Source organism: Lepidochelys olivacea (assembly GCF_965140295.1).
Source record: "Lepidochelys olivacea isolate rLepOli2 genome assembly, chromosome: 17".
Taxonomy (NCBI): Eukaryota; Metazoa; Chordata; order Testudines; family Cheloniidae; genus Lepidochelys; species Lepidochelys olivacea.
The window spans coordinates 13,571,163-13,596,640 of record NC_140427.1 but is presented as its reverse complement, the minus strand read 5'-3'; the positions used below and the strand labels follow the sequence as shown (position 1 = coordinate 13,596,640).

General features: G+C 43.8%; 1 protein-coding gene and 1 long non-coding RNA gene across 5 annotated transcripts in view; one reads left to right on the top strand and one right to left on the bottom strand.

Annotated features, from left to right (window-relative positions):
- Positions 1–25,478, top strand: part of LOC311532354 — a 103,487-nt gene that overhangs the window by 60,784 nt on the left and 17,225 nt on the right. The window lies entirely within an intron of this gene.
- Positions 1,787–25,478, bottom strand: part of CALN1 (calneuron 1) — a 200,873-nt gene continuing 177,181 nt past the window's right edge. For all 3 annotated transcript variants that reach the window (XM_084650739.1, XM_084650741.1, XM_084650740.1), the window contains 2 exons: positions 14,808–14,961; positions 1,787–2,861 (listed from right to left, as the gene is read on the bottom strand). In XM_084650739.1, the coding sequence (XP_084506865.1) occupies positions 2,734–2,861; positions 14,808–14,961 (282 nt within the window). In that variant the 3' untranslated portion in view covers positions 1,787–2,733. The remainder of the gene's footprint in view (positions 2,862–14,807; positions 14,962–25,478) is intronic.

The window sequence follows — 25,478 nt, the reverse complement described above, 5'->3', positions numbered from 1 at the left end:
TTTGTGCCCGAGGGAAGGGTCTTGGGATTTGGCCCCAGTGATCTGATCCAGCTCCCCAGGAAGTGAACGGGGGTGGGGGTGGGGGTGGGACAGACCATAACTTAATGCTTGTCTCCGGCTTCGGTTGCTCTCCATGTGGAATGTTGGTTTCTAACTTTCAAAAGGCACCAATATGGTCCATCAACCAGGCAACTAGGAATATTAAGCAAGTGTTAAGCCTCCAGGCAATAACTGCAAATTGTTAATAAACATCACCCAGTGATAAGTAGTGTTGATGCTGTGTTCCAGTGATGCCACTTTCATCGTGCCCCTGAGATGTGAAACTGTCATCCACATTTACAGCATCAAGATCTCAATGCTCATTAGTCGACTAGATCTGCTGGGTCCCTTGCAGAAAGCCTTTAACTCTATCTCTGTTCCCTAGTGACGAGAAGCATGTGTTTAGAACTCTCCAAGGATTTGGTTTGGTTTTGAAGTCCGTTCCTGTCCCATGCCGTATGTAAATCTCTCCTTCTGGGAGAAGGAATGCTTCTCGGAGAATATTCTACCCATTGATCCAGTTTTGGCCACAGTAGAACAGAAATGAAGGGGGGTGAGGGGTGTGTGCACGCACACCATGTCCTGAAACCTAAGCAGAAAAATTGCATGGTTGCTTTGAAAACTAAAGTTGTCTTGCTCAGAAACAGGGAAAAGATGGATGATGAAAAGATTGTGGATTTAGGTGGGGTGGGGTGGGGTGGGGTGGGGTGGGGGAAGAGGAATGCAAATCCATGACCGACACTGAACACATCCATTGTCTGTAGTGTCTGTAGATGGAGGAGGAGGCAGAAGAAGAGGAAGGAATGGTTCCATCATGATCACTTTCTAATCAGACCAAATTAAAAATACGCATTACATGTAACAGACCAACCTGGTAGCCAAACAAAAAGACCGTTAGTTTTCAGGACAGATCAGGGTTTAAGATGCTTGGCTGCATTGTAGGGGGGAGAGAAGGAATGGAGCACTGTGCGTCTCTGCAGTGATTATGGCCGGCGCACCCAAAGTTCCACTGACAGTCCGGGGGAAGTGCGTGTTGGAGACTAAGCTCTGCCTCCCTTTAAAAAGGTGAAGCACCTGCTCCTTGGCCCCACTTTCACAGTGACGCTTTCCACCCCCTTGGGGGCATCTAACGTAGCTGGCAGCACTCAACTCCTGCAGCTCTTAGGGCTCTACCCCTGCACTCGGGTACCTAAAGAAATACAGCCTACACCTTCTCTCCTCCCCGAACACACACTGTCCATTTGACGATAGCAGGTGACTTTCACCCCTACCTCGTACCCAGATCACGCGAGGATTGTTCAAAGCTAAATGCAAGGATCATGCCTTGTTTAAAAAAATAAAAATTCCATATTTGATCCTGGCATCAAGCGTGCGTAGTTCTTGTGCTCGTCCCAGTACATGTTGTACCTTTTGTCTACATAACTCCCTGATCTTGTTTGTGCCGCTCGTGAAAATCTCTTCCAGGAAAAATGAGTAACTCTCAGGATCTGAACGGCTGACGTGCTATGTAACATATGGCAGTATTTTCTACTCTGAGCTCTTCCACTGCTTGTTGCTTTCTGCTTTTCAGTTTTCTCTCCCATGAGCCTATGCACGAGGGGAAAAACTGCCCCTGATAAAAGACAGAACAGTCAAATGATCAAAAACTAACAACACCAAAAAGTCAAAGGTATGAGCTACTTTATATATATTTTTTTAATAGAAGGTGCCTAGCATAGAGACTTCTGACACCTAACAAAGCGTGAAATTGGAGCCAGGACTCAAAAAATATTGTTTTTATTGGAAGAGTTCTCCTAGGATTTTTGGTGCCTGAGACGCTTGTGCAAGACCAATTTAGAGCAAGGGCAAAAGCGAGTTTGCTGAAAACCAGTGAGTGACCTCTGATAGAAAGATGGAGCCAAATATGATCTTTAATTGATAGCGCTGGTTGCAGACTCAGTAGGAAGACTGCACAGATTTTTAAAATGCCCATGTGCTAAAGCAAGCTTTTTTTCCTTTTCTTTTAAAAGCCCTGATTGAAACAGAAAAAAAAGCACAGAGTGCTTCCCCCACAATCTTGTGTCAAAGGTGGGTTTAAAACCAAAAAAATAAAAAATGCACAATACTAGCAAATTTTCCTTTTTGAAATTTGAAAATACTGTACAAGGACTTTCTAGCTCCCCTCTAATGCCGTAGACTTGAGCGCACAGTCATAAGGGAAAACACAGCGAAGTAGATGAAGTAAAACAAACTGTATTTGCTTGTGGCTACGCTATGATCGACTTCCTGGGAACATGGGACTCCAGGAAAGCTACTCAAAATAGTCTGTTGGCCCCCTAGGTTAAAAGACAGTCCCACAAAAATAGCTCGTAAGGCTGCGCTTCTTCAGAATCACAAAATATAACTCTGGATGAAAGTGAGTCCTCCTTCAAGTTACCACCGCCATTTTGAAGCAATAATTCAGGACTCCTGTATGTTTATTGCATTAGGAAACTAAGCCATTAAAGCATTAAGACAGCCCTTTTATGTCCCTGCCAAGAGGATGTAGTTGATTCACAAGACGTATTACACTGCTGGCCTCGGGTTCCTTGTCGACTGGTTCTTTATCTGCCCGCCTCTTTCTTTATTTCCCTTTTCAAAGTTGATTGAGGAAAAAGTTCACCCGTTGGCATGCGCATGCATGGTTAGTTTGGTTCACAGTGTTATGTTGAAAGGCTATTCCATGCCGCTCCGGAGGATCTGGTTGGCTGCAATCAGCATGACACTTATAATAAAGGCCATGGCAAATGCACATATAAGGCTCTTCCGTACACAGGTCTGTCTGTTCTGTTTCTGGGAGTGAACTAAAGTGGGAGGGAAAAAATAGAGGAGTATTACAACTGGAAGTATTTAGTCTTTCACCAGTTTTTCTTTGTATCATAATAAGCACTTAACATCTCTTGCATCTGTAGCCTCTCTGCAAAAAAAATCCATATCAATTGAATTTTACCCCACCCTTTTCACTGGTCTGACTTTTGAATGGTTAAACCTCTAGTCTATTCCTTTTGAGATTCCCCCAGACTCGACAGCCCCAGTTGTTTGACTTCTGATTAAGAAGAAGTTACATTTCCATAAAGATTTCCACCCCTGGATTTCCATACCAGTAATCTAAATTCTCCACTGTGCACGTCAAAGGGAGACTGTCAAGCCGCATGTTGCCCAGTCCTGGCACATGCTAAATTCAAGCCCTCTTAGTCTCAATACAGACTGATACGCCAGGTATCCTCGCACAACCCCAGATCAGTTTTTCTTTTATAGTCCTTAGAGCAACATTGGAAACTTCGCTTGGATTCTATATTGATGACACATGTATTACGGTCATCTAGTGCATCTTTCTGTCAATGCAGGATTTGCTCTCTTGCAGTGTATTTTCTAATGCTTTGTCCAAAAGGCTTGTAAAACAATCAAGTGATCAATTCTCATCGTATTCACCCTGCATGTTCACTAACTTCACCCATTGCTCCTAGTTAAAACTCCTAACCCATTGCTGTCTCCTCCTGGCATTGAAACACTGTTTACAAGTATTAGAAGGGTTTACATTTACTGCTGTTTAATCCACGAACTGACCATCTCTTCAGTCCTTTAGATATAGCTCCATTAATCTTTCCTTATAAATCATTTGTGTTGGTCTTGACTGAAAAGATGTAGTCAAATTGGAAGGAATTCAGAAATGCGGTGCTCAGAACTGAGCAGAAGTATTCCAGATCGGGGGGTCTCATCAGACAACTCGCTCTAAATATTGTGCCCAATTGCCATGGTTAAATATGGTTACATCACTTCCTGGAAGCGCATTCAAAGTTTTCAGTGTACAGGCAAAAGGAGACCTATTAAAAATGACTTACAGAACAGTGGGCAAACTTTTCTCTAAATATCCTGTAGAAAAGCAGGCTTATCTACTAGTTAAAAGACAATATTTGAAGTCAGGAGTTATGGTTGTTTCATTTTTTTAATCTCTACCACTGGCTCACACCATGACCTTGTACAAGCCAGCTTACCCCTCCAAGTCTTCATCTCCCCATCTTGCAGGGTTATTGTAATGATTTAGTATTTGGCAAGTGCTTAGGGAGCCTCTGCTACAGTACTAAAGTGCTATAGCAACTCGGCGTATCATTAAGTTTGCTGTTGCAGGAAGTATGAAATCTGTCTTATCTGTATTTGCTAGGCAGCAAATAGCTTTCTTATTTTGGTGTGTGTAGGGGAGGGGGAGAGGGCATAGCTGATTGATTATGGCAAGCACTGACTTACTGCTAGTGATTATAAACCTTCTCCAAACAAGCATGGTAATCACTAAATTTTGATATGGCTTCCCCGTACCCTAGTTATAACATGGACATGAAGTTGCCGCCTCCATGGTCAGATTACTAATGAGAGAACCTCAAATGACTGTCAAAACTGGAATATCTCAAATATCAGACTTTCAGATGAGCAGAAGAGATTCTGAACTTCTCAAGTGTGGAAAGCTTGGGCTGGTGGTTTCATGAGAATGGGTTTTCCTCTCATGATACCCTGCCCTTCTGGTTCTGATGCCAGCTGGAACCTGAATATCCAAAGGCATGCAGAAAGTGTGTGTGTGGAGGGGGGGGCGGAAGCTGTTCATAACTGTCGGAAAGCTCCAGCTATTCAGTTCTGAGTGTGTTACTGTTTGTTCCTCTCTCATAAGGGGGTAAGGAAATTTGAATTGTAATGCCCACTCCCATATGAATGTTAGTTGCCCTGCAATAACACTTCAGTACATCCTTACTCCTTCTCAAAAGGTGGTATTTTGATGGAAATGGCTGTTTCTTTAGCATCCTTTTTTTCCTAGGTCAGAGAAACCAATAGGGGAGTCAATAATTTCCATGCAGAGAGAGTGTAAAAATCCCCATTGTGGCAGTTGTATACTGTTTCCTCTTCTGGGGCATTAATAACAATAATAAAAAAAATCCTGAACTCCAGCCTGTACCTTTTTCCTATTCTATCCTCTCACTGTTGCTTTCTTCCTTGGTTTGTTTGTTTTTTTTTTTTCTTTCATCCAACACTGATTCATTATTTTATGCTAGAAGTTGCATGGAAATAACTAAGATCAGAATCAGGCCTAGGATATCTAGTATTCTCTGATATTTTTCCTGTCTGCCTACTTCTCTTGTCTTGGTTCTTATATTGTGCATCACTGTATTGATCAGTCCCTTGTATTCATTTTAATAGAAGATTATGACATACTGAATTTATATTCTACAAATGAACAAGATTATTTCATGCGTCTCACTGATGTAATGAGGCAGTATTTGGGTGGTTAGAAATAAGAAATCCTCTGCACCCCAGCACACTCTATACTTGGCCAGCTGCATTTCTCTTTAGAAAGGAAGACAGTCAACAGGACTGTGTGTGACCTAGAACACTGGCAAATGGAAAAACTGGTTCAGCAATAAGTTTGCAACGTCCTTAAAATGTTCCACAGGTTTTATTTGAGATTTGAGTAGCCGGAACTTAGAAGTCTGTTTGTTTTGTTTGTTTTTTGAACTTATTAGGGCACAAACAAGTCTTCCATTTCTATCTCCAAAGAATAAATCATTGGTGATTCACTGTGGGCCTAAATTATTCCTGCCAGTGTTAGTCTTATTCTGCACTGCCTACTGTACATGGTGTTGATGGGGGTGGAAGCAGAGGGAGGGAGGAAGAAAGACAGTTTTATGAATCATGCACAGGTCCCTTCACTAATCACAAGGGATCTGATCCTGAGAGGTGCTGAGTCAAATGGAGTTGTGTATGCTCAAACTTTTCATCTGGTCAGGGCCAGATCCTGAATTCAGCTGGCAGGAGAAACCTGTCAGTCCCAGGGCCCCACTTTTCCTTATGGCAGGCTCCTCTGTGCTAAGGGTGTGAATTCCTGCCCTGCCTATGAAAAGGAAAGCTGCCACCTTGAACAAAATTGCTCTCAGAGACCACTCATTACAATATAATCTTCCTGTAGCCCTGATCTGTCTACTCGCAAGAGTTGTGTAATGCAACATAACCCACTTTGAGCTACAGTTCCTATAGCTGTAATGCAGTCTGGTTAAACAAGGGTTTTGAATGAGGCTGTAGCAGCCACAGAGCTGTCCAATGGCATTCTAGAGGAAGATGTTTTTTTTTTTTTTGGAGAGAGGTGCACCTATATACACACAAATAAGTGTCTGGTGGTATTGAGCAAAGTAGACCAATGGAGTGGGCCTAGAGCTTGATTTTTTTAAAGACCGCCTCATGGGCTTTGTCCTCCCAGAGTTCAGCTCTCTGCAGCTGTATTGAAAAATATTTTGTCTTGCCTTTATTCCACTGGGAAAGGTCTGAGAAAAAGACAACTACCATGAATATCTAGGCACACTGCACAGGATGCTAGGTAGAGCCAGGATAGATTCAGCTAATATGGGTCATAACTAGCCAAGCTCTAATGCTGGCCCTCCCTGATAAGAGAAGCTCCCTGATAAGATAAGGCTGGGGTTTTTGGAATGAGGAAAGTCAGCATTTTACAGCAGATACCTGTCCGTAGTGGTGTCTAGGCTCTGTACCATTATGGCTGTGGATTGTGTTTTCCTATTTGGAAGGACTGAGAGTAATGAAATCCTTTAAGCATAACACTTAGGTCTTCCTCAAGGTTTGTTTGACTGGAGTTCTCCCAGAGGCTAGCCACTTTTCTCCGCAAAACAGAGGAGATGAACATGGTGCTATAGAGAAGAATACAATCTTAGCAGTGGCTGGGTGTGTTCGGAGTAAGCACAGCAGTCGGATGTGAGCTTTCTTCTGAAACTGGTCAGGGTCAGGAATCCCTCTGGGATGTGAGAGGCTGAGTAGCAGGTTTACCCAAAGAAGGCAATCTGTGAGATTGAGCTACATAAAGAGATTCCCAGGAAGCAAGGGTTATCTGCAAGATTGTCACATCAAAGCAGGAGAATCTTATTAAAGCGAGGGGAGGGTTGCCAAGTGGGAATAGCCCCTGGTGGAGTTCACTGAGTGTGTAACTCGTTCATGTACGATAACTAGATACAAGGGGCTGGTCCCAGTGGGCTCAGCCGAGAGCAAGCACAGCAAAGGAAATGAGCTATGCAGCAGCACCAATGAACATCTGAATAATGTCGGGTGACCGCTAACGAAGACGCGTACATGTATAACAGGTGCCAGGCAAGATATGGCCCAGGGTCTATGCTGGACCTCTGTGGAGGAAGAGCTGTTGGAGGTTGCAGGGGCAGAGAGTGGCTGTAGTTTTTCTTCTATTGGGTTGGGGAAGAGGCCACAAAGAGCAAACACTGACCAAAATAGAGCCATAGTATCTGAGGGATGCCCTGAGTCAGCAACCTCTACCATAAAACTACCATGTCCGATCTGGCCAGTGTTATCATGGTTAAGCTATTGCTAGAAGTAAAGGATGAGCCTTCTTCAAATGCAGGTGCTATAGGACCTGGTCAGTATCCAGCAAATTCAAATTACGTGCTACAAAATATTTACAGTGAACGTTGTCATAATTCCTGCACGTGGCGAACAACACTAGGAGCGTGGCTGTACAAACACTGAGTTTGCAGCAAGTCACGGTGTAAATCTTACAGCATGCTAACTGGCTGCACACTAACTGTGCATGTGGACCATGCTGCTATACATTAAAACCTCGCCTACAGTGAGAGCAACACGTAGGGCACGTGTAGCTACGTGCCATAGTACAAAACAGGCTGCATCCACAATGCAGCGTGTTGTTGTCCCTGACTCTGAAAGGCTCTGGCAGGGAGAAGCAGAGGGGAAGCCGCAGGATGCTACACCACTAAAAACAGCAGTGAGCTGGGGGAGGCACTGCTCAGGCGTGTAGTTGAGCATGCCCTAAGGTTTTGGCATGTTACGCTACTAAGCAATGCCTCCCCACCAATGCTGCTATTTATACCTGTGCAAGTGGGCCGTGCAGCACGTGTCCTCTGTATGCTGCTGTGAGTGTAGACCTGTCCTAACAGTTCCACAGTGCACTTTGATCTACTCTTTGCAGTGCACTGAGGAGCTGTTACTGTCCATGTGGACCCTGTGATCACACACTTCATGTGCAGCAAGCTAGTGTGCTGTAAATTTATACCCCAGCTTGCCACGCTCTAAATGTTGGTATGGACAAGTCCCAGGTTTCTTTCCCTTTGTCTGGGAATAGAGTTAGGAAAATAATGGGAGGAAGTCAGCTCCGCATTTTCACACTGTGGGCAAGGAGCAGAGACTCGTGGCATTTGGCTGCAGCTGCTCCATTGTATCCTGTTAATTTCAATGTCACATTTGAGGATGAAATAGGTGTGTGCAGTCATCAGAATATAGACATTCTAGTTTGTTTCCTGTGATATCACAAGCAGTTTGATTTAAGGCACTGCAAGAGGCTTTAGTGTAATTGCGAATGGCTCTCCCATTTTTGCTGACTGCTTGTTTCTTTGCCATAAATTATATATACTGATTCCTGGTTCTTGCCTCCATTCCCCTGGCCTGCTCATTAATTTCTTTTGTCCAATGACACTGTGTTCTTTTATTACAGTGTGTATCCTTCTGTTTGTTAGGTATTTCTATGGAGCTCTCAGGACTTTGTGGTGCCTTGTTATCAGGATGGAAAATCTGAATGGAAAAGGGGAAAAATGTGTGTGTCAATTTGCGTGTGGGGTGATTCCATTTTTTTTTCTCTACTAGAGCAAAGACTTTGTCATTGGATAGGTGGCAATTTTGATCTCAGATGCAGATTTGGGTTCAACGTGTCATTCAGTTTACTCTAAATATAGAAGCCAAACACTCCAGGTGTGTAGGGTTGGACATCTGGATATGTGTATGTAACTTTCACTAGACAGGGACTGACACACACAATTTAAAGTGTAATCCTGAAAGTCTGTATCCAGACAAGAGAATCTCGGGCCACAAAATAGAGAAAATGGTTTGCTAAGGCCTGGCATGGACAGAGGTTTTGAAGCAATAGTTATATTTAACAGAGGTAGTTATGCTGGTATATCCTTGTGAGGATGCAGTTACACCAATATAAAAGGTGCCTTATAGTAGCATAGTTTCTTTACAAGAATACGCTATAAAGTGCAATGGTGGTACTAGAACCTTCTATACTGCTGTAAGTGCATCCACACTAGGGAGTCGTACCAGTATAGTGAGTGGTACAACTTTTGCATGTAGACTAGCCCTGAGATTCTCTGGGGTAATTATCCCTTCTGACCCACTGAGCGTCTGTGTCCGTGGAAAGAGCATGCAGTGTCCTTCTGTTGGGAAGAATGTTTCAATGGTGCTAGTGAGTGCTGATTTTGCAGAAGGCTTAAACTAGCTGGGGGGAACCTTGCTAAAATCCAGCGGGGCTCTCCAACATGCCTTACCTGCAAAGGTACTGCTTAATTAAGGCGTGTCGACTCCATGAAGTCCCACGTTCTTGCTTTGGAGCCAAGCACTGAAGTTTGGCACCTGTGTAATGGGTATAGTTGGGGCAGCAGAGTATATGCTTAAGTGAACAGCTACGCATGGGGGAAAGATACAGGTTGTCTTTGGGCCTGAAAGCACTTTGAAAAGTGCCAGTGTCACGGCTAAACTTTTGAAGAATTCAGTTATTTTTGAACCAAAAAACTGGATAAAAGCTAATATTTTTTTCCTCCTGATTTTTTTTTTAATGGGTCCATATGCTTCTGGGTTCTGTCTGGCACCAGCAGCGCCAACATCCCATGAGAAAAAGCTGTTCCCGCTGTACTTTCAGAAGCAGGAAGTACCAACGTGCTGACAGACTGAGCATATGACACTTCCAGCCCAATTTTAGCAGATCCAGGCTGAGAGGGTTCACCGAAGTATCGGGCCCAGCTCCGTGCTGATCTCGGAACCTCCCAAAATCCCCCTGTTGAGTCACATTAGTAGGTTATCAGCAGGTAATGGCGATTTTAAGCGCTTTGCTTTATATCAACTTTCCATTTTTAATCAAGATTTAAATCAGCAAGCAGGAAACCTTGATTTTAAGTAATGGATGTTGATCTTATTTTGCATTTGCGCTTTTTATTGTTCCTAAAGACAGGTCGATTGGTGTGATTTGGTGGTACTTTTTTTGCTAACCAGGAGGATGCACTAGATCTATACGCATTTATTCCAATGTCTAAGTGTTGCACATTTATTGAACTTTTGCTTTTTTTATATTAGAAAATGGTGAATGGAGGATCTCATTTAATAACTGCAAGTAAAAAAAATGTCAGACTCCATTTGGCTAGAAATTGGAAATCAATTCAAAATGCACAAACTGCATTGTTTTTAGTAAATGAAACTACCTTAAATATGCTGGGCACAAAAGAAGTGTTCTTAGTAAATAAATCGCGGGCAATACTTCATTTATCAAATCAGTGTGATGGTAAAACTAGTGCCCTTCACAATCAAACTTTTTCTGCATTTCAATTGGTTCCAATCCTGAAGGACATGGTGATGTCTAAATCAGGGTATGTGGCTTATATAGTACCTCAGATGTGTGGTGGTGCGGTACTAGAGACATTTCCTACAGTGAGAGGAGTGGTTTTCCTGTCAGCGTAGGGAATCCACCTCTCTGAGAGGTTGTAGCTAGGTTGACAGCAGAATTCTTTGTTGATCTACAGTAGTGGTTAGGTCAACCTAACTACGTTGCAGAGGGCAGGAAATTTTTCCAAGCCCTAAGTGATATAAACTAAATAAACCTTGAGCTACAGCTGAGGCCTAGTCTATACCTAAAAATTTCTGCTCTTCTAGATTAGTATCCTTTTATTTTTCTCTCACTCTGAACTTATTGTGGGAAACTATCTACACTCAGTGAAGCCCAGGAAGGCCAAATCACACTTGGAGTTGCAGCTAGCAAGAGATGTTAAGAGTAACAAGAAGGGTTTCTTCAGGTATGTTAGCAACAAGAAGAAAGTCAAGGAAAGTGTGGGCCCCTTACTGAAAGAGGGAGGCAACCTAGTGACAGAGGATGTGGAAAAAGCTAATGTACTCAATGCTTTTTTTTTGCCTCTGTCTTCACGAACAAGGTCAGCTCCCAGACTGCTGCATTGGGCAGCACAGCATGGGGAGGAGGTGACCAGCCCTCTGTGGAGAAAGATGTGGTTCGGGACTATTTAGAAAAGCTGGACGAGCACAAGTCCATAGGGCCGGATGCGCTGCATCCGAGAGTGCTAAAGGAATTGGCGGATGTGATTGCAGAGCCATTGGCCATTATCTTTGAAAACTCATGGCGATCGGGGGAGGTCCCGGATGACTGGAAAAAGGCTAATGTAGTGCCCATCTTTAAAAAAGGGAAGAAGGAGGATCCTGGGAACTACAGGCCAGTCAGCCTCACCTCAGTCCCTGGAAAAATCATGGAATCAATTCTGAAGCTCTTAGAGGAGAGGAAAGTGATCAGGAACAGTCAGCATGGATTCACCAAGGGCAAGTCATGCCTGACTAATCTAATTGCCTTCTACGACAAGATAATTGGGTCTGTGACTGAGGGGAAAGCAGTGGACGTGGTGTTCCTTGAATTTAGCAAAGTTTTTGATACAGTCTCCCACAGTATTCTTGCCAGCAAGTTAAAGTATGGGCTATAAGGTGGATAGAAAGCTGGCTGGATTGTCTGGCTCAACGGCTCCATGTCTAGTTGGCAGCGGAGTGCCTCAAGGGTTGGTCCTGGGGCCAGCTTTGTTCAATATCTTCATAAATGATCTGGAGAATGGCGTGGACTGCACCCTCGGCAAGTTTGCAGATGATGCTAAACTGGGAGGAGAGGTAGATATGCTGGAGGGTAGGGATAGGATACAGAGGGACCTAGACAAATTGGAGGATTGGGCCAAAAGAAATCTGATGAGGTTCAAGTGCAGAGTCCTGCACTTAGGATGGAAGAATCCCATGCACCGCTACAGACTAGGGACCGACTGACTAGGCAGCAGTTCTGCAGAAAAGGACCTAGGGGTTACAGTGGACGAGAAGCTGGATATGAGTCAACAGTGTGCCGTTGTTGCCAAGAAGGCCAATGGCATTTTGGGATGTATAAGTAGGGGCACTGTCAGCAGATGGAGGGATGTGATCGTTCCCCTCTATTCGACATTGGTGAGGCCTCATCTGGAGTACTGTGTCCAGTTTTGGGCCCCACACTACAGGAAGGATGTGGAAAAATTGGAACATGTCCAGCGGAGGGCAACAAAAATGATTAGGGGACTGGAACACATGAGTTATGAGGAGAGGCTGAGGGAACTGGGATTGTTTAGTCTGCAGAAGAGAAGAATGAGGAGTGATTTGATAGCTGCTTTCAACTCCCTGAAAGGGGGTTCCATAGAGGATGGATCTAGACTGTTCTCAGTGGTAGCAGATGACAGAACAAGGAGTAATGGTCTCAAGTTGCAGCGGGGGAGGTTTAGGTTGGATATTAGGAAAAACTTTCACTAGAAGGGTGGTGAAGAACTGGAATGCGTTACCTAGAGAGGTGGAGGAATCGCCTTCCTTTGAGGTTTTTAAGGTTAGGCTTGACAAAGCCCTGGCTGGGATGATTTAGTTGGGGATTGGCCCTGCTTTGAGCAGGGGGTTGGACTAGATGACCTCCTGAGGTCCCTTCCAACCCTGATATTCTATGATAAGCATTCTTAAACTTGAAATGAAAGATTAGATGGGATTTTTTTTTAAACTGAGTCATTTTTCCCATTGGAATATTACGCTGGGTAAAGTATAAAAGCGGCTGTGACTATTAAAGCCAAAATTGCATGTGACACCATCCGTCAAGCACTTCTGTTAACATTGCTTGTGGAATGACTGAACTTTTTTTTTAAACTTTTTTTTTTTTTTTTTTTTTGCGAATACAAAGCTAGTCATTCTTAATGTGGTCCAATAAAAGAGATCACCTCACCCAACTTGTCTCTTTCAAATCATCCAGAGACTTACTGTAATTAGTTCCAGAATGCTAGGTTAAGCCCATGTGTATGTGTCAATCTTTGCAGGATCGGGACCTTAAGGGGCCAAACTTTTTTAGTAGATTAATATCACAAAGCAGAATTTGACTCTCTTTTGTGCTAATGGGTTGGCTTGCCTAGGTAACATTCTCTCTTTTGCAGAGAAAGAACTATGCCAGGTTTCAAGTGCTAGGTGATTTCAGGACTATCAATAGTAATTAACCAGTGTCAGAGAGATGACTCTAGAGCTCAGTTGTAATTCATTGTGCTAATTCTATTACAAGGATTAAAACTTGCCTCTTACAAAGATATGAGCCAACTAAAGAGATTCCTGTCTCCCTGAGAAGCTCTCTGGCTCGCACTCTCTCTCATCATTTTATACCAACCATTGTGCAGTCCCCAGAAATGCTATCAGTGAGAAGTAGCTACTCTTGAGAGAATCGCCATTTCCTCCTCCATTGACCTCTCACTGAGCTATCCTATTTTTCTTTATTATTAACTTTCCTGTTCCAAAGAGCCTTTCATCAGAGACTCTCAGAACACTTTGCAAGGTTTTCTGCTTGTAATAACCTTCTAACCATTTTTTTTAAGAAGTGGCTCACTTTGGTGAACACCTTTTCAGTTCCTTGACATTTTTCACTGATATTGGTTTGGGGGAGGGAGGGGTTGTTGGTTTTTGCACCACCTGACTCTTCTTGGGTTCATGCCAAGGGACTGAAACTGTTCCCAATGGAGCATGAAAACTCATATCAATTCATGCATGGGCTCTCACTCACGGATATTGAAAAAGCTGGAGTTAGCATGAAGAGCAGGTTGGGGTGGTGCTCCTAAAGCCAGATGGGGCAGCATATGAAACAGTGAGCTGGAAGGCAAGAGGTTCTAATGCTAGGCATTCACTCTCCACTAAATAATGTAAGAAAATGGTTTTGTTCCACAGCTCTAGTAAAGGAAGGCCATTTAGGGAGGGGGTTGTGGTGGTTGATTAGTATGCTTTAAACAAATCTACTAACAAAGTACACAGCCATTCTTCCTCCCCTTTAAGCAATTTGTTGACTTCAAATCCAGACTAAGTTTAAATGTAGGTTTGCTACTGTGTTATAAGTGATGAAAAGGGAAGAGTGTGTAGGGGAAACTGGTGGGGAAGACTTACCTTGCTTGTGGAAGGATACCAAGAAATTGACCCCAAAATGGTTCATGATTTTGGTACTGAGCCTGACAAATTTGTCACAAGATCCATCTTATATAAAGATGGGAGTTAATCATATAGAGCACACGTTCTCAAACCGGGGGTCTTGACTCCTCCGGGGGTTGCGAGATTATTACGGCAGGTGTGGGGGGGGGTCACGAGCTGTCAGACTCCACCCCAAACCCTGCTTTGCCTCCTACATTTTACACTGGTATTAAACACTTTTTAAATATGAAAAAAAATTATAGGGGGGGGGGTCACACTCAGCAAGCCTCTGTGTGAAAGGGGCCACCAGTACAAAAGTTTGCGAACCACTGATATAGAGTAAAGGATCCCTAAGTGTTTTATAGTCCCTTTAAGTGATACTATGAGGTAGTCATAAAATCTAGTTAGTAGATGACCTTTTCAATCCTTGTAAATGTACTGCAAACCATATAAGGTATCAGTTTGATACCTAAAACACGTCACACCCCCCCCCCCCCGTCCCCAATTTTCATGGATCCAGAGTAAAGAAGATTAAGGCTCAAATTCTGAGGTCCATAGTCAGTTTTCACCGTGCTTTTAAGCAGACCAGTGCTCACTGGTACTAATCAGGTCAGTTCCCATTAAAACCTTCGGAAAGGACCTCAGGATCCTGCTAGAGTTTCATAACAAAGAAAAGCTTAGAGAGAAAAGGCATAACAACTTTTCACCACCTTCAAACTCTGGTTGGCAGTTGCCAGAGTTTTCATTCAAACTCTCCTCTTCATTGATGATGATGTTTTCAATGTCCTTCATTGTTAAATGATCCTGGAATGCATGATACAGAATATGTTTGAGCTCTTCCAGCGTTATCCTTTGCATGTCAAACTGTGGGAATAGGAGAAAGCATTTCAGTTAGTTTGTGGAAGTGGTAACAAACCATAAATGCTTTAGGGACGCTCTCTCCACATCCCAATGTGCTGCACGCTCGTTGTGGAAGAAAAGGCCTCAGAGGTTATTTTGCAAATTCTTTTCCATACTTCTAAATAATGCACTAGAAGTGGTGGATATCCATCACTTCCCCTGTGAGGTCTGTATTGCCTATCAGCCTTTCCAGGCATGCATGTGCCCAAGAAGCCAAACCCAGGATGGGTTCGATGAGCCTCGCTCATTTTTGGTAGGATCTTTATACACTGGGCTGCCTAGCAGCTTTTTGCAGTGCAGCAGCACCCTGCCCTAATCCCTCCCTCTTAACATAATACAGGGCGCTGACATGTTGACCTTCAAGTATTCATGAGCATATGTCACAGGCAAGGTAGGTAGATGCTGCTCCCACACAATGTCAGTGCCCAGCCTGAAACGGTCACTGCTGCAGAAATATGCTTCCATTGGAACACGGGCCCCCGCCCCTCTCCAGAGGGTACATCTTTGCTTTGGGGTATCTGGCTGTACAATTGCACAGACACAGACCTATATATATAGTATGAATAAAATTAAATAAAAAGAGAATGTGTTCTCTTTTTTTATCATATACAAATAGAGAACTCATTGCTTGATTTATTTATTTAACAAAAACCCTCAACATTTACATGCAACCTCTGTAGTCTTCTCAACCCTTCAAAAGAAATGCCCACCTCCTGAAATGAGAAAGGAATCCAAATTACACCTCTGGCCTAATGTGGTGATTGAGAAAAATAAATTACCACTTGTGTCTGCTTCTTCCATTAAACACATACTGACAGCAAGTAATTAGATTTCTTATCCAACAATTTCATAAACCATAGGAGCAAAAAGAGAACCCCCTCCCCAAAGCAATTAGATAAGCTTATCTATTCTTAGTTAACAGGAAAACAAAGAAGTTTAGCATGGAAAACAGCTAAGGCCCTCTTCCCTGACCACCTTCTCCTTCACTGATGAAAAATCATTTGCCTATGTGGGGAAAATAAGCTTTCAGAAGCTGTTCTTGATACGTTTAAAATATTTTTGCATATAAATGAATACAGACTCATTGATCTCTAAAATTCTAATTTAGTTCTTTTTCCTGTGACCTGTAAAATCTGATGCCAACAACGTTATCGCGCAGAGAGCAGGAGACAGCACGGGAAATGGTGAACACTGCAAGCTCCTCATGTAGCTCCAAACAGACCCCATCTATTGGGGTTGGTTGTTTCTCTGCTGGATTTGGGACACCGCTGACCTACTAAAACTATCACCAAAAGCACAATTGCCACCAGCAAGCTATAGACTTTGCTTGCGCTAGAAGAAAGACACACACACACAGTGACAAATTGCCCACTCATTGTGTTGTAAGCACAGAAATCTGTATACTCCTCTTCTGATTTCTTTCAGAACTGGTATGAATAGGAAAAATGTTTCTCCTGGCAACTAGAGCTCTGTGAACATAGGCTAACAGACACTTGGCTACCTCACAGGGGTGCTGGAAGCATTAATTACTTGATGTTTTATACGCTGCTTTGCATTTGCAAAGCATGTTACAGAGCCAAGTGTCGTTTGATCATTTTTACCCCCTTCTGAGGCAGTGTTTTCAGGCTGGCACAGTGCTAAAGTGAACGGAGTTGCTCTGGCTTTACACCAGATTTACCTCTTGTATCTCTTGTGCAAAATATGGGCCAAACTGAGCTTTGTTAAAGTGCAGGGGGTTATTGTGGTTCTGTGAAACACCCAGAGCCCAACAGTCTCCCCCACATACTGAGCGTATGCTTTCTCACCCGCCCTGTAGTTTTGCTTTCCTCTTTGGCCCTTTTGGTGTGGACCAGACTTACGTTAGGGGTCACAACTGAGTTAACTCTGCAGTGAAGCCACGGCCTTATTGGCCAAAGGGGGTGTGGTGGCTGGTCCGTTGATGCTATAATTGTGCTTGGTTTATATCTTTGTCTCAAAGGGAGATCTCTGAAGCCAGTGTGTGAACTTTTGCACAGGAGTTCATAGCGCCACCCTATAGAGATTTTTTTTTTCCTTCTACCATCTGCCCAATAGCTAGCTTTACCAGTAATTGAGGGTGCTTGCAAATGCTAGAAAGCACAGTGTGTGACTTTCTGGCAGATGTATTTAGAAGCACAGATCATGGTCTCTGTGCTCTGTAAGCTAACTCACATGGTATATTTGAAAGTGCCCCAACATATGAGTGGAAATCCCGTCTTCTCAGGCATCCAGCAATCACTGGTGTTCTGACTCCTCAGACATTTCTGTAACTACTAGCAGATTGTGCTTTTGATATTCCGCCTGTGTGGTTTTCTACAAGGAGTGCGTTTGTTCCTCTGCCTCTTGGGACATTCTAGGGAGAGGGGATTTGGATGGGCTAGTTTCAGGGACGGTGCGTGTAAACTTCATGGGCAGCGGGTATCAAAAGTAGTAGTGGGACTCCCCTCACTCCATCACAGAAATACTGAAACATAGGACTAGCCCCAGTGGATCTGACCTCTGGTCCATCTAGCCCAGTATCAGCTGCTTCGGAGGAAGGTGCAGGAAACCGCCCAGCAGGCAGATAAGTATGTTCAGATAGCAACACACTTCAACTACAGTATGGTTGTATCCCACGTCAAAGGGCAATTGGCGACGGACTCTCTCTTGAGCTTCTTTGGAAGAAATCCTTGGTGGAAGGATTCTGCAATGGCTCTTTTAGTGACAATTTACCAAAGTATTCCTCAGCAGCAGAACTGCTGCCTTACGATCATCTGGCATGGGCGCTCTCTCTCCTATGAGCCCCCCTGCACCAAGCAGCACCCCTGCGCCTTGTCAGATCAGTTCCCTGAGGTTGAGCCAGCAGCCGATTGGGCATGTCCAACTTATTTTCACTAAGACGTGGAGCCACTGACTGTGTCAAACAGTAGAAGGGGTTTATAATTTGATGTAGAGAGATCCTGTCTTGTGTCACACACGTTACCTAGATTACTCTTCAGGCTGGGGGGGCCCATGCAGCACTTGCTCACTCCATCCGTGAGCCTGTATGCCGAGTTCTTCTGCTGAGCGTTACTCTTCCCAAGAAGAGGCAGAGGATAAAGAAGAAAGGGCTCAGCACCAATCCCTGACTCAGTCCCGCCTGTCGCAATCGTCCATCTGTAATGAGCATGGCGCTTGGTAATAAAGTGTTTGCAGGATCAGACCTGCGGTTTGTGAAGTATTTTGTCATCTTTGGGGATGAAAACCGTTAGAGCTATGAACAGCACCTAGAAACTCAGCAGCCTGAAATAGTTCCCAGTTTGAGCCCACACCTTCTGGCCCAGTCAGCGTGTTAGTCAGAAATGTCCTTTTGCCATTAATGTGTGTTAATAACACAATCATTAGCTTTGGTGAAAAGAGCAGTGGTGGAAACTGATTTTATAAGCCTATTTTTCATTCACGGGCTGTAAATTAAGGTTCATACAGAGATGGTAACTTTCCTGAAATAAGCACAAAGGAATAAATTAAATTCAGTGAATTTTAAAAAATGTTAAATTCTCCAAGTGAATCTCAAACTATAAAACGCTGGCTGTTGCTAACGATCAAGGTGGAAGAGCATTTATAGACAGGGAAGAGCCCTGTCAATGGACGAAATCCATAAAAGAATCTCCCAGTATTATGCTGTAGAAGACAAGCGAGTCAGCTTGATAAACTCTTTGTTCTTCACAAATGAATGTACAGAACTTTATCAGAACTCTGACTACTGCCTCTTGAGGATGTATGAAAGAGATGATTATGATTCTGAGGCAGGGTGGTACTTCAATAAGCTCAGCTCCTGTGCTGATAATTTCCAGGGACAGCACTTCCCTCAAGCATGCCTCAGTATTTACCTGCTACCAGGACTAAAATCCTGCTAACAGGTAGAGAACTGTTTGTTAGTTAAAGAAACTCACATCTGCATGCTGAAAGCCAGAACTAGTTAGAACTCTTTCTTAAAGTATGCACTTAGATCATGGCTAAGGGACTTAGCAAGCTCACCATTATCTATGATATATGAAAAATCTTGCCATTAACATGTTAGACTTAACCTGAACTGAAATTTAAGGGCCTGTATATTCAGGCGGTCAGACAAGGGAAAAGAGCCCATTAGATCATCTTATCTATTCCCCCTGTAGATTAAAAAAAGAAATGTTCCTCTCAGCCATGAAGTGGACATTTGAACTTGCCCCAAACATATGGCTGTTCAGTGCCAGGGTTCTGGCTTGGCCTTTCATGGAGGGTGGAGCTAGAGTCAAATTGCCTAGCGATAAGGGGTACTGGGAACCTGAGGTCTCGTAGTGTAACTCTAACCCGTAATTGCAGGGAAAGTTGTGCTAAATGCTGCACAGCAGCACATTGACGGTACCAAAATTGAGCAGGTGAGCGCTTCTGCTTATCCAGGCTACGCTGGGCTGTGCAGGGGCTCAAGGCTCTGGCTGCATGGATCTGCCTGTGGGATCAGGTCCATGCTGATGCTCCCTTTTTATATAAAAAGGAGAAAGCACCACCACTCGAAATGGAGAGGACTATTTGGCCTTGGGGATTTTACACCTATCTGATAGCTTTCTATTCGACTTAGTACATCCCTGTGCTGATGCAACTCTTGTGGTAGGTTTTAACACACTCTGACAATCTTCTGGCATTTCTAATGATGTATCCAACCCAGATATAAAATCATCACAGCTTGTAAAAGAAGGGCATGATTTCATCTGCTGTATAGCATGTAGGCTCAGCTTCGGGGGAGAGAACTTAAAGTTTTATAACTGAACTGTAGCCACCAACTTGTATGAGCTATGGGAAAAAAACCTTTTCAGTAGGTGAGTGAGCCTCCCGTGTCTCAGCAATTAGAGCAACATTAAAAGCTTATCAACAGGAACCAGCTCTAGGCACCAGCAAAGCAAGCACGTGCTTGGGGTGACACTCTGGCTATCCCTTTTTTTTTTCTGGGCTTGGGCAGTTGCGCGCTTGGGACGACAAAAAATCTAGAGCTGGCCCTGCTTGTCAACAGCCGTATGGAGTTCCAGAAAGTGTTGGAATCCGTCATGCTATCACTTTAGAAATCGTGCTGTATAATTGGTAAATTTGCACCTGTAGACAAGCTCTTAGGCAAGGCATGCTTTGAACAGAGACCAAGATGATCCCTGGTGTGTCACTCCATTGACTGGGGTAAATTAGACTTTTTGTTCTCCCAGATAACTAACTCTGACTATAAATTTTTGGGCATATAGTTGGAAACTCGTTTCAATTATTTACTCCATAAATTGCTCTCAAATTTTTATACTTTGCATCCAACAATGCATTCTATTTGGCTACTGACTGCAGTATATTACAGTTTCATTTCCCTAATCAGCTCATGTTTCTTAAAACACCACTCAAAGGCATAGAATGGCCATTTTAACATATGCTACGCTTACGATGCTTTTGTAGAAAGGAGACGAAACATGGTTGCTCCCATTTTATGGGTCCTTATTTAATAAAAGTGCATATGCCCGCTGTGGTCGATGCAGTGAGCCGGTTAGATGTGAGTGTATCACCCCGGAAGTGATTGCCCACTTCACATCGTCTTAACAAACCAGTGTGAAAATGTATTTGGGCAGGGGCAAAACCCTGACATAAGTAGATCTCAGGCTTTGTTATGAAGTGTTTAGACTTTGACTTGCATTGACAGGCTTTTGCACCAGGAACACTCATTATGCCTTGTACCTGCTTTCACATCTCCAGTCTGATTAAAAACAAAAATCAGTACCCCTGTTGTCAAAGATATATGAAAAAAATACCCTTGGTAGGGCTCTTGAGCCAGTAGTCGTACTTTAGCCCCAAACTAAGCTCAGGAGAGTTAGTTCCTTTTGAGATAAAATTATAGCTCAGGAAAAAGCCCAGAACTGTACAGTGCTGGATCAATGGTAATCTAGACGGATATCATGAATCATGCAGATGATGATGATCTGTCTGAGTGCGGCAGAGAGCAATATCAGATGAACTGTCCAATCTATCACCAGCACAATGGGTATGCGGGCTGGGGCGGTGGGAGGAAATGAAGGACAAAGTAATAACCAACCTTTGGTTGCAACTTTAATAAAAATACCTGGGCTCTTGGCCAAGCTGAGAAATTATTCTGCCCATTAAGCACTGCCAAATTATAGCAAACTTTGATCACTATGGACTGCCCTTAGATCTTAAAAAAACAATGTATTTGTTTTATGCTCTTTATAAAATCACCCACAATCTAAAATGCCATTTTTCGTAGATTATTTTTTCCCCACAAACATGATCTTCTATCCCTCCCTCTTTAGGCTTGTCAGATGAAATGGCAGGGAGCTCTTAGAACTCCCATACAATACTTTTGTGGAAAGAAACAAGGCAGAACATGCAGATCAGTGACTCATTTGCCTGCACTGAACACCAGCATCTTTCCATTCTGATGTCAACTTAGAACTACCAAATAAGTTCACTGAACACATTGGGATAAACGATGGCCCTGGGAGCCAGCGAAGCACGGGGTTAGCATCCAAGTGTGTTGGTGGTGGGACGTTACGCCTGCATGTGACACACAGTAAATCATAGAATCATAGAATATCAGGGTTGGAAGGGACCCCAGAAGGTCATCTAGTCCAACCCCCTGCTCGAAGCAGGACCAATCCCCAGTTAAATCATCCCAGCCAGGGCTTTGTCAAGCCTGACCTTAAAAACCTCTAAGGAAGGAGATTCTACCACCTCCCTAGGTAACGCATTCCAGTGTTTCACCACCCTCCTAGTGAAAAAGTTTTTCCTAATATCCAATCTAAACCTCCCCCACTGCAACTTGAGACCATTACTCCTCGTTCTGTCATCTTCTACCACTGAGAATAGTCTAGAACCATCCTCTCTGGAACCCCCTCTCAGGTAGTTGAAAGCAGCTATCAAATCCCCCCTCATTCTTCTCTTCCGCAGACTAAACAATCCCAGTTCCCTCAGCCTCTCCTCATAAGTCATGTGTTCCAGACCCCTAATCATTTTTGTTGCCCTTCGCTGGACTCTCTCCAATTTATCCACATCCTTCTTGTAGTGTGGGGCCCAAAACTGGACACAGTACTCCAGATGAGGCCTCACCAATGTTGAATAGAGGGGGACGATCATGTCCCTCGATCTGCTCACTATGCCCCTACTTATACATCCCAAAATGCCATTGGCCTTCTTGGCAACAAGGGCACACTGCTGACTCATATCCAGCTTCTCATCCACTGTCACCCCTAGGTCCTTTTCCGCAGAAAAGGGATCTGTCCCAAAGCACCCCTGCAGCTTGCTATGGAGGCATTCGTGCCAACACTGGAACACCCCCTCTGGGGCGTGCCAAGGGAAAGCAGCAGTGCTAATCATGCTCCCTAGCTCTCTGAGCCAAAATTATGTGGGTGTGCTGGAGGCAGCAGAGGTCTCTCTGCATCTGCACCCCTCTGGCATACACAGTTACCTAAGAGGTCAAAGCACGGCCATGACTGTATATGCAATCAGAGCAGTTTGAAACAGAGTATCTTCGAGGCTGTTTAACGACTGTCATCTGGGTAACTGGTTTTATTCACGTGTGAGTTCCCCTAATGGGTAAGAACTGTAGTGGAAGATTAGTGTGAGCAAGTGCATATTTAGGAAGAGAAATAGTCTAGGGAAGGTCTTGTTTAGCTCAGTTCCTTTTTTGCTCTTGGGAGTACACTGTGTTCAAACACGTCACTGCTTGTTAACCACAGTTCACACTAGGCATGGGCGAGCAAATTTCTATCGCTGCTCCCAGTGTAAACTAAGGCTTGAAAATGTTGGCTTAGTTTAAAGGGTACAGTGAGCTGGGAATTACAGAGATCCAGAAGCATAAAGATGCCCAGTTAGAAAACAGCCAGTATTTACTTATTAACTGTATTGAGAGATTATGCTATGGACAGGAAACTGTGGGGGTGACAACTCAATGAGGAATGAAATCCAGATGACTGGTCTTGCTTCATATGTTCCCTGCTGGGTGTGAAGAAACGGCCTTCCAGAGGTCCCATAGATACTACCCAACTCTTAGTAAATTCTCCCCCCTCCCTGGCTGAGGATGCCTGCTACAACGGCAGATGATTGTTGTGGTTATGAGTACCATTAGCATGTGTTTCTCTGCCCTATATGGTATCCTCTCTCAACCGTTCCACTTTTCTTATGCGATCATTTACATGGGTCGATTTCTCTGTCACATACACACTTATTATTTCTGTTACTTTCTTTTAATGTCATCTTGTCTTTTCCCAATTTCTAATACAGTGGAGCCAATCTCTGATTCATGTAAAATGTCCTCCCACTATTTTGTAAATGTCAGAATTATAGCCGTGATGGCTCTGTGAAAGTTAAAGAAAGCTGAGACTATTATATGTTTCCGGGTGCTAAAGGAGAATGAATTTTATCAAACTGGATATTAAAGTTCCATCCATCAGCTCGCCCCGGTCTGTGCATCAGCCTACATAGAGAGGACGCGGGGACTTGCCACAGAACTATAGACCAGTCACTAAAGGGTGCAAATGAAGGCAGACAGTGGGCTCAGGAGTAGCCCTCAGGTTTAGAAATGTGTTCTACTTAAGAAATATGTGGAGTTGCCTGAAGATAACTAGGAAGTATTGGTGGTCATAACATGTTTGTAAACCTGCATGCTGGAGAAGAGCCATTTCTGAAATTTTTACAGTGTACTGTGGGCTCATGGAAGAAATAAGGTAGTGCTTGTTCCTATAACATTCAGCAACACTAAATGCAAGCCTGAGACATAGTACCAGAGGGAAGGATTGGTGACTGTTGCAGAGCTAAAGTTTAATCTCATGAAATTAAGAGGAACAAAAGGCCCGCTAACCAGCTAAAACACAAGGATGCAGACTAAACCGAGGACATAGAAGCAGACAGAAAACAGGCTTAAAAGGAGCCACGCTCCTCAGCTGCAGTCTTGTCTGAATGAACACTGCACACGCAATCATGCCATAGAACTGAGGAAAAGGTTGTAGTGGACAGATGTGCTCAATAAGAATTGTTCCAGCCCAGTCCTGATCTACGGGGGTATCGTGTTGTTACTAAGTGATGAAGCTTGACAGAGGGATGGAGTTTACAGACCGATTGTTTCAAAAAAGAAATAGCCACCCTGCTCTCCCAAATGTACCCAGAACTCTGCCATAGAACAAATTGGGCTGGAAATCAAGTTAAATTCTGTCTGAAACCTTTTATTATTCCTCCCCCTCCTCTCCTTAGCTCATCAGTGGAGCTCAAACTTCAACAGGTTCAATGGTTCAGTTTCTTCATCTGAACTTTAACAGAATGTAGAAAATTTGGCAGTCCCTGGCAGAAGTCAAAGCATATGCCATTATCAGCTGTCAACTAAAAGATTTACAATGCTTTCCAGGAGAGGGGGATTAGCCAAATCATAGATCAATAACAAGTTGTGTTTTCAACAGGTCTAGTTGTTAGGAAAGTTTTAGTTGGGTCTGGGCCACTGATTATATTTTCTTTGTTTGCTCCTAGACTGAAAGGGCACTTTGCTTCAGTCCCCCCTCGTGGGGTCTTGTAGTAAGTTTTGTTGTCAGAAAGGGGTCACTGTACAATCAAGTTTGAGAACCCCTGAGCTAGAGGGATAGGCAGAGAGAAAACTAGCGCACAATGGACTGGATTATCCATGGAGCACTGTTTCTGCAAGGAGGTTTGCAAACAGTGTGCCCATCTTCTTTCATCAGCATAGAGCACAAGGGGTGGTAGAAAGATTACATTTTCAAAAGGCAAGAACGGTTAAATGTACCATGTGATCAGACCCCTTAGGGCCTAAATCTGCTCCCTGCAAAGTCTTGGGTAGAACTCACATGGAGCCTAATCCCAGTCCTCTTCAAGTCAAGGCATTGCCTTTGGGTTGAAAGATGATCGTTTCCCTCTGTCACTGCCCCCATCCCTGGATTTGATTGTCAGTACATTCTCTAGGTCTATAAGGATCCAGAGACCATGAGTGCAAGATTCTGCATGTAGTCTTGCAAATATGCTTCAAACTTGACTTGGAAAGACCTTTCCTCCCCTCTTTTGGTGAAAAAGGGCATTCGTTAGTGTCAACCAGCCCCGTAATAGTCATGTCCCATTTTCAACCCCTCCCCTCCACTGGTCCATCCCATCAGTGGCGTGCTCTTTGTGTGGGCAAGACATGGTCCAGGACCAGCTGTGCCCATGGGACAATTCGGTCTGATCCCTCAAATGCCTGAACAAAATGGCATTCTCTGCACAGCATGACCTCACCCGTATGGTGCGTGCAAAGGATGCCATTGTGCACACCTGATTGAACCTGGGGATGATGCAGTGACATCCCCGGACTTTTTTATTTTCTGACACATAAGGGAAACCCTCTCAAAAACACCAAATGAACGCCTCCTTAATCTTCAGCGTCTTAGAGCTTTCATGCAGCTCACTGCTGTTATAGATCACTGTGCCATGGTTTGTCAGAACCCTTGTGC